The 12,523-nt window shown below is 40.2% G+C and overlaps 1 protein-coding gene across 5 annotated transcripts in view; it reads left to right on the top strand.

Annotated features, from left to right (window-relative positions):
* The window catches only part of DCLK1 (doublecortin like kinase 1), a 235,601-nt gene that overhangs the window by 112,536 nt on the left and 110,542 nt on the right, over positions 1 to 12,523 (top strand). For all 5 annotated transcript variants that reach the window (XM_068673052.1, XM_068673061.1, XM_068673079.1 and 2 more), the window contains exon 4: positions 9,069 to 9,168. In XM_068673052.1, coding sequence (XP_068529153.1) covers positions 9,069 to 9,168 — 100 coding nt within the window. The remainder of the gene's footprint in view (positions 1 to 9,068; positions 9,169 to 12,523) is intronic.

Here is a 12,523-nt window from a genome sequence, read left to right as displayed (position 1 = left end):
GACTTAGTATGCCAGTCTGTGGTTGGACTTGATGATCCTGAAGGCCTTTTCCCATCGAGATGATCCTGTAATTTAACAATTTTGGGGGCAGTTGATTGAGTTACGGGACCCTGAGTGTAAGTATCCGTGTAAACTGTAGTGGTATGATGTCTTTACTGTGATGCTCTCATTCATCAGTTCATTTAATGTAACCTTACCGAGGCAGTAACATCTCTGCAGCACACAAACCTTGGATTCTGGCCAAGGAGCGGCATCTGTCAGCAACTCGGGGAATTGAAGTGCCCCAAAAGGAAGATGAGCCAGTTGGTGGATAACTCAAGACATTTGTTAAATCCACATTGGCAACCAAATAAACGTCAAATATAAAGATAAGATGCATAAAACATGAAATTTATTGCTTGCTACATAAAGTGTACAGATCCAGGTTTCCCTGTACTAAGTTGTGTATGATGATCGCTTCAGGAACAGATAAAGCAGAAACAGAAGAGGCTCTGGGAAGGTGATGTGCATGACTGACTAGGGCATGAAAGACTTCAGTCTTTCAAGTTTTACTGCTTCTCCTCACGTGTATATTTTTGAGGAAGTCAAATCACAGATAGTAAAAAAAAAAAAAAAAAAGTATATTATTTAGAACTTAATGCAGGAATTCTTCAATTTAAGCCAATGCCAGTAAATAACTGAGTCAACTCTTCACTTGCTGCACCAGTTTACTCAGACAAAGTCTGTGGTTAAGGCTGAGATGTTAGAAAACAGAAAATAGAGGAATTAGTGAAACTCCCACTGCAAGTCCTGTTAGCATGAACCTGCAATGCCCTCCAGTTTTGCAAGGGCAAAAGCTCATGCTGCGTTGGTCTTCAACAGTTAGAGGGCTGGGTGCAGCTAGTTAAGGTGTTTGCTCCCATCTGATAACTGCAAGATACAAGATACTCCTCTGAAACACCTCCTCTTAGTTACTTTGGATGGACTGGAACGGCACAGGGCAGGAACCCTGTGGAGATGGAAGGTATTGGGTTTCTGGTGAACTGTAACCAAGGCCGTAGAACTGCTTCTATGTGGTACAGTAAGGCACTCTAGAAATGAAAGAGTGGGAGAAATGAAGAAATTGAATCTGTAAGGAAGCGCATTGAGTGGCGTTGTTGCAAGCAGGAGAATAATTAAATATGGTACTATTAAAACCAGAAAGGCCATTTCCAGAGCAGATTATGTGGATCTGGTAAATTGGAGTTAAGCAGACAATGAGGAAGAAGCATTTCAGAAAGAGGCTGCTGGTGCATTTGCAAAAACCATCCTTGATGAAGTGACGGAGAGACTGTAAAGAGCTGGATAAAGATTATAAAGCTGTTGGCTGTGGAGCTGTTCAGAGGGTACTGAAGAGGGGGATGTAGGAGGAGAATTATGTTGTAATGCTGATGAGCAAGGGTAACAGAAAAGCCTGCTCAAGGACTTCATATGCAGGAAATATAAAGGAATCTGGTAGAAGAGAGAGTTGTCTCGGGCAGGTCTTGTGGTATGGATGGTTTGGAAGGGTGAGAGGGGAGCAGGCGTCAGTACTGGAGACTTTCTGAAGTAAGAGGTACAGAGGGAAAGAAAATTTTAGTATACTACAGGGTTCGAATAGCAGAGTGAGGGGACAAAAGAAGCAATGAGCTGGTCAGAGAATTGAATGAGGGCAGCAAGTTTCTATTTAATGGAGGAGGTGATGCCCATCCTAGGCTTGATTATTCTGTCTTTGTTTTTCCTATTTCACGTGTGAACTTGTGTCACCTTGCTCTACATCAGCTAGTTCGTGCCGTTGTGCATTGGTACAGATGTCAAAGTATGGTAATGTTTGAGCAGGAGTAATTTTTGGGTGTGGATAGGAGCTGGGTTCTCACTGTTCTTGTCCTGTCTCCCATGAAGCAATTGATGACAGGGGTTTAAGTTGTCCATGCTAGTGCTTCCCAGAGAGAAACCTCATGAAACTTTGAGTATCAGTGTTTCTCAGTGTTACATTCATGCATAACCCCCTAAGTTCCCTATTGGGAAATATCCCCTGCTCTCCTCAAATTCTGTAACATAGAAACTTTCTTAGAAAAGTAGTTTTTGTCTATCAAAGAAATTGTTCAAGTCTCACCTGATGTTTCAACAGCAAAACCTGGAATCTTAATTTACACTGATTTACTTTTAAACTTCGCATCATTTAATGCCACATGGAAGAACAAGCCAGAATGTATTAAAGATCAGTGTGTCACACATAGTGTGGAAAGGATTTCTTGTTCCTATGAGAAGACCAAGACAGAAATACGTGTTACTTGAGCTGAGGAAGGCAGGTGGTTTGTTCCTACTAATTTATTGGCCGAGCCTTACCTGGCTGAAAATCCTGAAGGCCGAGTTGCATGTAGCACAAAATGGGTGCTGATGAATACACAAATTGCAGAAATAAATTGATACATTTTCAGGAATTAAATGAATAGAGCAACCTTTTCATTTGTGGTGGAATAAAAGGAAGAGTGATCCGTCCTGAGTAGGTGCTCATCAAGAGGCAGCTTAGGAGGGAAGGTGAGCATGGGGTGAAGCGCAGCTCCCCTGGGCTTGGGGAGCTTTTGGATGGGGTCTAGGGAGGTAGCAGGTTAGCGAGCCATTGAGTATGAAAATTCGTGTTACTGACTGCTCTTATGGTAGTGTCTTGTGTTCATCTCACAGGGGGGTGTAAAACATGCTATTTCAAGAGACATTAATCTGATGCGTGGCCTCACAAGCCGGTTGTAAAGGCGGTGTGGCTGTGCAGCTTCAGGCAGCCCAAATCCTGGCAGTAACATCTCCTCTTCATTTACAGAGGGCACTCTTGTAATGAGAATCTCATGATAAAATGCTCTTCTTCACTGAAAAGCTCTCACAGCTTGATGATGTGGTTGTCACCATGGAGATTTCATTCCGACAGAAAAGAAATAATTCAGTGCTGTTCAACTTGGGAAGCGTGCAGCAGATACCTCCCAGTGCCTTTGGCTAACCCAGCACCTGAGGAGAGAGCTTGGATCAGAAACCAGGAGAGGAAGTACATACATGTTGATGATACATTATATTTTTTGTAGATGACCGGATCTAAAGAAGTGTCATGTGCATAACAACAGATAAATGTGAAAGGGCATGAACAAAAGCCTCGGAGCCTGGGTCAGCAGGAAGGGAAAGAGACTTGCCTTAAATGTAGAGAAAATACTCCGATGTGATGCTCTGTGGATTCGTGTTGAGGTCTGATACCTTTTCATCATAAAGAATGTTATGTGCAATTATCACATACTCCACGAAGAATGGAGCAGGCTGAGGTTCCTCCAAAATACGCACATTAAGAAAAAAAAAAAAGAGTGTTGATAGCAAATTTATTTAGAAACAGCAAGTATTTTTCTTTCTTCTTCCTAGAAGCCTTATTGCTATGTTTGGATTTCTGATTTCACAGTAATGACCTAAAAAGCAATTACGCCAATATGGAAATGTTATTATTTTTTTGTTCTGAAGCCATGAAAACCTCTTGAATGAGTAATGGTTGCTTTATTGGTCTTTCTGCAGCACAGTGTGCTAAGGGAAGCACTGTATAGTATGGGATGTATTAAAAACTGAAAAAAGCACTCAGAAATACAGTGTGGGAAGTAGCCCTATACTGGCTAGAAGATAAATATAATGATATAGAAAGTCTTTTGTTCCTGTAGTTCTGCTAGGATTAGGAAGTTAAAGAAAAACCGTGGTGTCTTGTCCTATACAAACAGCTTGTGTGAATTGATAAGCTCTCAGGAATATCCATAACTATCACAAGGCTGCCAGTGGTGGATGACAGTGAAGATAGCTCGGGATCTAAGCTGAGATGTTTCTCCATGAAGCAGTACATAAAGAGTGGAGACATGGATAAAATAAGTACTTCAGAGGTGGTGATAATTGGAAAATAGAGTTTGGTTAAGGAGGAAAATTGAGGGAAATATATAAAGATCAATTTAAATCTTAAGGATGAACTTTGTTTTATTGGGAAAAAAAACCAACAAACACACAAAACAAACAAATAAACAAAACAAAACAAAAAAACACTATAAGAGTAGAACAGAGGTATAGAGAGCTCCTTAGAACTAAAGAGACCTGCCAGGAATTAAACATCAATTCTGAGTGAATCAAAAGTACCAGGAAAAAAAAATCCACAACCTACCAACCCTCCATGAACTTATAAAACTGAGCACCAAATTCATGAGTCAGAGTCCTAAAATGATGAATCATTTAAACACCGAGGTTTTTCCAGGGATAACTTTTTTCTAATGTCTTCTTCACAGCAAGGGAAATGATAATTGAACCTAACATGACATTGTTTCAGGTACAAAAAGGTACCTAACAATTTCTTTAAAACTTCCCAATTGGCTGCCAAGAGGATTGTCTGTGGGGCTGCTCTGAGTTCCCCACCTTCGGGTGTCTTGCCACGTGAGTTTCTCTGTGTCTGTCACCCTCTGAACACGCTCCTGCCTTGCAGCCTACGGCTCTTCTTACACTCACTTCCCTGCCTTTGTGCCTCACATTTTCCTTTTGCCATCCCTCATTTCTCTTTCTTTCCAGAAGACTGCTATACCCACTTACCGAGTTTGCTTTGTATCGTTGTGCATCTTTTTTGTTTTCTCCCTTATTTTTTTGTCCTCAGTTTTGCTTTCCAGCTCTCCATTAACCACGTTGCCTTAGGGCACCCCAGCTTGAGATCTTCTCATTGCTCATCCAAAACAGAGTCTAATTCAAGGTCTAATTAAGTTGTTGTTGTTGAAGGAAGACAAACACACTGAGTGCTCTTTTCCTCCCCAAAACGCAGCATATGAAAAGTGTAATAAAAACATAGAGCAAGTAACACTGGTGGTGTTACGCTGTTGCTTGAGCTGTGAGCTAGAGGATCATTCAAGTTATTTGATTCTTTTTTTATTAAAATTTTCAGTCACTATTAACGTGATACACGGTCAACTTTAAAACAGTGGGAAAGCAGTCAGGGCGCTGTTGCTGAGGAGACACATGGAAAGAGGCCTGTTCTGGTTTTGTGTGGTTTAAAATGTGAATTCAGAGAGGTTCCTGGCCTCGCTATAACCAGAATCCAGCCATTATAGGAGGTGATTTCATCTGTTATTTATCTGAACTCGCTTAATGCTTTTAGAAAAAGGCTTGATTCACTCCCTCCGTCCTTCCTTCCCTCCGCCTTCTCCTTCTCCCTGTCTCCCTTTCTCTGCAGCTCCTTCCTGGCACTGCTGACTGCCAGCCAGTGCCTCTGCAAGCTGCTGTTCTTTATTCTTGGGTCATCTGTGCTCCTAAATGTAAAGCATAATTCCTTACATCTTTCTGCAGATACAGGAAAGGGTGGTTCCATAATACAGTTACCAACTTCAAAGAGGTGAATATTAAGACCTTAAATGCTTCGGGCGTGTTAAGGGATAACAAACGGCTCCATAATAATTAGGAGATTCCTCATTGGATCCAGGTACACCCCTGTCTGGGGGAGAGAAAAAGAAAGAAAGAGAAGTGAAGGTAATTTTAAAGGTGCCTCCAGTTCCCATGCCGTGGTGCAAAGCCAGCGCTGAGCCTGCTCCTGTTGGTCCCTGTGTCCCCTAGTGAAAGCACCAGACTGACCTGAGATAAAAAAAAAAAATAATAAAAAAATCATATGCGGTTCTTCCCATGTTTCCCTCTGAAGGGGGGCACATGGGATTCCTAAATTGTTTACTGGGAAAGAAAGATGGGGATTTGAGAAGGATTCAGGCTTCAGCCTGTAAAACTTGCTCAGGTAAGTGTAGGCATGACAACTTCTGCCTCTCTGCTATTTTGCATCTGCTGTGTAGAGCTCAGCAAGATTTTGTATGACTTGAGTACTACCCAATGCCTCTACTAGTGACCAGTTTTCCTTGTGGCTCTTTGTCTTCTCTCTTGTCACTCAGGCAAAGGATCCTGATGCCTGAGACTTCTTGTCCCTTGGTATTAGTGTTATCGATGCGTTCCCCTAAAGAGACACCACTAACTTTAAATTTTACCTCTCTGCCAGCAACTTGTTTGTGTCCAAGTGTACACTTAGCACCAGGTGTGTAGAGGAAAACATTTATTTTTCCAGTTTTGTTTTACCGAAGTTGTATGTCTGACTGCTCCTGCACAGGCTGTGTTTCCCTCGCTGTGAGAAACGTCCTGCTGGAATACGGAAGAAAAATCTGAAAAGGGAGAGGAAGGATTGTGAGAGCTGGAAACAACAAAAATGCTGGGGGAGGCCTTGGAAACATAGCTTTTTAAAAACTGGCTACGTGCAACAGAGCACACTGACCTCTTGAGCACTGTCACAGTTAAAACAGGTGATGCAGATCCTTGATCTCCTAAACCGTAACTTTTGAGGAGCTGTTTTCTCCAGAAGTGAAAACGGGTAATAAAAAGCAGGTCCTGCTGCTTAGTTGATGACTGAGTGTGAGTAGAAAGTGCTTGCAGATTTCTTGTGAAAAAGCCCAAAAGCGGGTGCTGTGTGTTTGTTTGATGCCTTCTCGAAAAACCCCACAGTGTAACCCGCGAGGGGCTGGAGCTGGGGAGCCGAGCAGGCCATGGACATTGAGACACAAAGGATGGAAAAGGCTGCAGAGGAGGAAGTAGACAATGAAGGAAGTGGCAAGGCTTAAATTAAATAGTATAAAATCAAAAAATAAAAATAAAATAAAGGTACTGGAGCTGGAAGAGAAGATACTTCTGAAGGATATTGCTGTAAACTTTATAGGTGCTAGAATTGTCATTCACAAATTATTAAAATCTTGGGAGGCAAGAAAAATGATGAATTTAAGTTGAAAAAATAAAGCTTGATTAAATAAAACATGTATATTTAAGTACAAAATATTCTTTTTTATTTTCTTATTTGCATCTAAATCACATGCACTTATCCTTAAATGCTTTAAATTTTGGCTTAGTTGAACCTGCATAGGTCTCACTAGATCCATTTTAATGTCTTGTTTTGGCTTGAGTGAAACCCTTGTAACTACCCAGAGACAATTTTTTTGTTGTTGTTTTGTTGTAGTTTTATAAAACCCATACAATTTTTTATTCAAATAGGAATTTAATTTTAATTCATGCATGTTGTCAAAATAGCTCAACTTTGTGCATAGGGTCGCTGGGCATTTGTTTGGTTCTGATGCTCTGCTTGGCGCTAAATGTTGAAGGTCATCGCTCCCCAGAATTGTGTCAAACTTGGGATGCACACAGGAAATCACAGGATTTTTTTAATGCCATCCTGAAAATTAGTGGGTTTGTGCACGATGTGGGAGAGGTGGCAATTTCAGAGGAACTTGACTGAAGGGAAGAGATGTTTGAAGCTTGGTGGGTGGATGGGGTGGGAAGATAGGCAGGATATGTCTTGTGGACAAAAAAAATATGGAAACTCAGTGAGTTTATAAAAAGGTTGCTGAGGCTGATACACTAATAGAACATAAACTGAGTAGGAACATGGAAAAAAGCTGCATGAAATATTTACATATTTGATGCTGGTGCTCAGGTGCTGTGTGGTGTTGTTAATATGAGGATGTTGATAGGAACGGGGCTGTGGTAGACCTGAATCAAAAATTATGTGTATTGCTCCAGGACAGAGCAATTTCGAGAGTACCTTTGTCTTTTGAGAGTACCCGGTATTTACTTCAGCTAGTTCTTCACTTGATTTCCTCATTTTTCAGCTGCTATTCCTCCACCTTTAACATAGTTTTAATGACAAATTGTACTTTGCAAGCCAGTCACGATGTGGAGCACTGTTTTTCTTCCTGGAGACTTTTCGAGCACAGAGCCTCACAACTGCTGTAGGTGCCGAAGCCTTCTGCTGTGCTTTTGGAAAGCACAAGAGGAGTTTCAGACCCCATTGATGCCGATCGCTGCAGGTTGGGGCTGCTGGTGGTGTGTGTTTGGTTTTATGCTGAGGTCTGCAGGACCCTGGCTAGCCTCACTAGCTAAATCTTGCACTTCTCTGTTCGTAGGCTTTAAATGCTGACTTTTTCCCTGCTTTTTATGAGGGGGGTGCTCTCCTTCAATTGGACTGTTTTCAACTCTTTTGTCAATTTTTATAAATGCTTTATGTGTAACTTTCCTGTCTGAATTCAGTTGGTGTGAAACCGTGAAATATTACCTGTTCAAACATTAATGTGCTATTTAATTGCAAGGCATTATATAAAAATAAGCAAACATAACCCACTAAAATTTTCTTATAAATGTGAAACAAGGACAGAGTATATAATGCTGCTCACAAAGTATCTTTCTTTTTCTTTCTTTCTTTCTTTTTTTTTTTTAAATGGTCAGATATTTAATTTGTTTTTGATATTTGGTAAGTCCAAAGGCAGGTTTGGAGAACGTTACTGATTGCTCTTTTAAGAACATCAGTAAAGAAATATTAAACTTTTTAAGTAGCACCTTGCAAATTAAAAGTTGTTATAAGGATATCTCAAGTATGGTCATAAAACTGCACCAACCTAATCCTGCTGCTTGCATCTGGGAGTTGATAGAGGTTAGTTATCCTTTTATTCTGTACGAGAAGAATTCCCAGCTCATCTGATTATTCAGATTGGTGCCTATGAAGAGGTTTTACAGGGACTCTGCTGGCAGAGATGAGGAATGTATGATGGAGACTCAGTTCACCCATAGGAGTTTCATTCCTGGTCAGGAAGATTTTGCTGAAATAACTACGTTTAATTCTGCATACGAAACTGTTACCTAATTTCATGGCTGTCAAAGAGTAGAAGTGTGGGCTCAGAAGCAAATTAATTATCCACTAACAGCTGAATGGTACCCTGTGCGTAAACAAAAGGCATTTACCTCATACCCCACTGATGCATCGTGCAATAAATGTGACAGTTAGGGCATTTTGCCTTATCTCTCTTTTCCTGCAGTGTCCATAAAAGTGTTTCTCACTTGTAACAGATGGTCAGAGCACAGCTTTGAAATGTATCTGGAGATGAAGCCCTGTTGATTCCATTAAAAGTGAAGAATTTTCATGCAGATGGAAACAAGGAGGGATTTATTGTTTTTACAATTCCGATGATGAGGTATTTCATACAATGCCTTCCTTTCCTTTTTGCTTGCAGGTGATGTGCCTTCAGGATTTCTTTGGCGATGATGACATTTTTATTGCATGTGGACCGGAAAAGTTCCGTTACCAGGATGACTTCTTGCTGGATGAAAGTGGTAAGGAAACGTATTTTAAAAATGTTTACAACCAGCGCAAAAAGGACAGCTTTCCGTATCGTGCTGGCTTAGCCCTAACTCTATCACCTAAATAAATTTCAGAAAAAGAATACATGTTTTTATTCTTTAAATTCCAGATACTAAAAATGAGAGGTAACTGAAAGCAGTAATAAAGGTACCAAGGGTAAATATCTACTCATGCGGCATAAAACTTCATCTCAGCCTGAATTTTATATGCCATAGGAAATAGTAATGTGCTTGGTGAAACTCCTATTTTACAAGGTCTTTCTTAGTGTTTTGTCTTTATTTTGTCTTTGAATTTATTCTACTTCTCTCTCAACCTCACAGTTCTTATAATTGATATTTAGATAATGTGTCACAGGTAGTATGATGCAGGAAATTACAACTCTGTATGGACGATAAACAAGCAGCAAATACAAAGTCATCAGAGGAAATTCAGGGAGTTCTGTTTAGTCAGAGACTGACTAATAAAGTAATTTATTTGATGTACAAAATCCTCTAAGGCAACTATGCTTGTTTTGTGGCTAACGACATAAAGAATATGCCTAAATTGTGAATGGTAGTAGTAAGAAAAAGAAATTATTAACATTGTGCACTTGAAAACAGAGTAACCACTTAACTCGAGATTATTTCTATGCACAGCAAGACCCTGCAAAGGTTTTATTCCTCCCCTCCTCTTTCACAGTGCAGAGTATGTCTCTAATGCATTGCTATCAACTCCTCTAATCTTTTTTTGAAAATATTAAAGGTCTGAAAGAAAAGTTGACTTGAAGAATCAGAAAAAAAAATTGTAACAATTACTTCTTATAACAAGTACTTCATAGTCATCATGTGTAGAAGTGGAAGGCTTCTTGGTTTAGCTGCATCTGGACAAATGTTGGATTGAGTTGTGTAGGAGCAGAAGAAGTGAGCTTGTGTAGAATTTATGTTGTGAACTGAAAGGGCCTGAAAAAGCAGGTATCTTTGCTACTGAAAAAGGCAGTAGCATTTTTATCGATCACAGACAGATGCAAACACATTCCATGTTTCTCTAGAAGACCTTATAATAAGGAAATAAAAACCAAATAGTGCACCAGATTTGCTCTTTGCAATAATGAAATTGCTGTGGTTTTCTATAAATCGAAATGTACAAACAGGAAAAAGTAATGTTAACCAACTTCAGGACAAGAACTAGAAATGTGAGGGGAACGTGCTTCGGCAGCAGGGTTGTTTCCCAGGTGGGAATGTAGCCAGCACTGCAGTCCTTGCCTTTCAAGAGCAGTGATCCAGGTAGCTGACCGTGTAGTCTGGGCTCAGTTGTGTCTCTTATCTAAAAGATGATGCTTGCAGCTGCCCCGTGTCTGCTCACTGAATCCTGCCACACTTTTTGAGGAGCTGACTCGAGAAGTACTGATAAAAGATTTGTCTAAATCTAGTATATAGATCTGCTTTGGAGTTGTGATGTCAAAATTCAGACATAACCCAACTCTGCTTAGCTTTTATTTGTTTGACATATCATCATGTCTTTGAGTAAGCATTGTCCTTCTGGAACATTTCTGCTTAAATACATATTATGCAGAGTTGAAATAAGAAAGTAGCTGAAAGTGTAGCTGAAAATACAACTTCAGTGACCTGTTCTGGTGTTTGCTTTTGTAATAAGCTAGGAAAGAGAAAAAAAAATATTCCAGACTATGTTTCTCATTTCTTTGCAAATTTCACATCATCATTGCCTTCCATTTTTGGGGAAGTTTGGAAGCAGAAAATTTGTTTAGGTTCCTTGCCATTACTAGCTGACATATCAATTGGTACGGATCCATTCAGCCCTCTCCGAGATAGGAGCAGGATTTGGAGAGACTATAAAAAAAACAACGGAGCTTTTAGCTTGTTTCGCTTGGCAAGTGAAAAGAAAATTGTGTGCTCATGTTGTGTCTGTGTGTTCCTCACGGTTAGTCTAAGAACATTAAAATTATTAGTAAGTACTGTCCAACTGTGCAAGACGTGGAAAGCCTGTCTCCGCTTCCCTGAAAAGCAGCGTGAAGCAGCTCTGTGCTAGTCTCTGTCGCTACATCCCTTCAGTTCCCAATTTCAGCTGGATGTTGAGAGTAACAGTTGTGGTGCTGCAGCCTAAAGAGTAAAGAAAAGCCAAAATTGAAGGTGGAAAAGAAAAGGACAGAAAATAAATGACTAAATTATCAAGGTGTTCAGGGCTGTTGGGAAAGAGGGAATTATTTTTCAGGGAGGAAGAATGCCCTTGTTTTATGGTCTGGGTTCAGAGCTCCTGATACTAGCACCAAAAGGTAAGTTTCTGGAATTGGAAAATCAATCACCTACACTGGGATTTGTCTTAGGTAAGAGTAGGTATCAAGAGAAGCTGAGTCATCCCAATAAGTTCCCTTCCCAGTAAATAAAACATTAGACCTATCGATGGGGTAGGTGGTAGATGTTTTATTGACTTGGTCAAAGGTAGAGGTTTAAGACAGTTCAGATGAATTATGCTCTAGAAGTGCCTGGTTTGATTTTGTAAATGGTATCTACGTGCCTGGGAAGGCTGTTTTTTATCTGTGTTGTATTTCTCTAAAGTTGGTAACCAACTTTTAGAATGAGATAAATTCTACCCAATGGGAAGGAAAGTGACGAAGGACTCATCAGTCTGCACTACGTCGGGACATCTTGCTGGTTTTTCTTCCATAGCTTGCTCCCAGAATCAGAAATTAAGGAAAAAAAAAAAAACAAAACAAAACAGTCTAGAAGTCAGGGAATCAATCTTCTTGTATAAGTTTGGGATTAATATTTACCCGTTTCTTTTCTGAGAGGTGCTTGTCTAACATGCCCTTTAGACGCCTCTGATAATGAGGATTGTGTAACCTCCAGAGAATTGCTGTTCCAGTGGTAAACTCTCCTGGATTTTTTTCAGCCATCTCATCCAAGATTCCCATGCTTTAAATGAAGCCCATTGCTACTTCTCTTATCTACGGTGAACATGGGAAACAGATGATTGTTTTTTTCCTTAGAAAAATCTGTGGACTGCTACGTGCCCCCTCTTCTTTAAGCTGAGCAATTAGCTCAGCCTTTCATTATTTTGACTTCAGGTTCAAACCTGTCCTTGAAAGAGGGAATGTGCTCCTTTGTATCATCTCCCTTCTCTGTTTTATGTCTTTCAGGAAGAGGCATTGCATATCCCCTTGGCAATCAGTTAAGAAAAGTCAGTTAATTAGCGATTCATCAAAGAACAAAATAAGCAGTCGGCACTATACATCGCTGTTTCTTCTCTCTGCCTTCATGTACAGCTGTTTTTCATATTAACCACACTGTTTATCGCATGAAATACAGAATCAATAGACGCCACTCCCCTCAT

Source organism: Anas acuta, chromosome 1 (genome assembly GCF_963932015.1).
Source record: "Anas acuta chromosome 1, bAnaAcu1.1, whole genome shotgun sequence".
Classification (NCBI taxonomy): Eukaryota; Metazoa; Chordata; class Aves; order Anseriformes; family Anatidae; genus Anas; species Anas acuta.
Note: the sequence above shows the minus strand (reverse complement) of the source record. Positions and strands in the feature narration are given on the sequence as shown.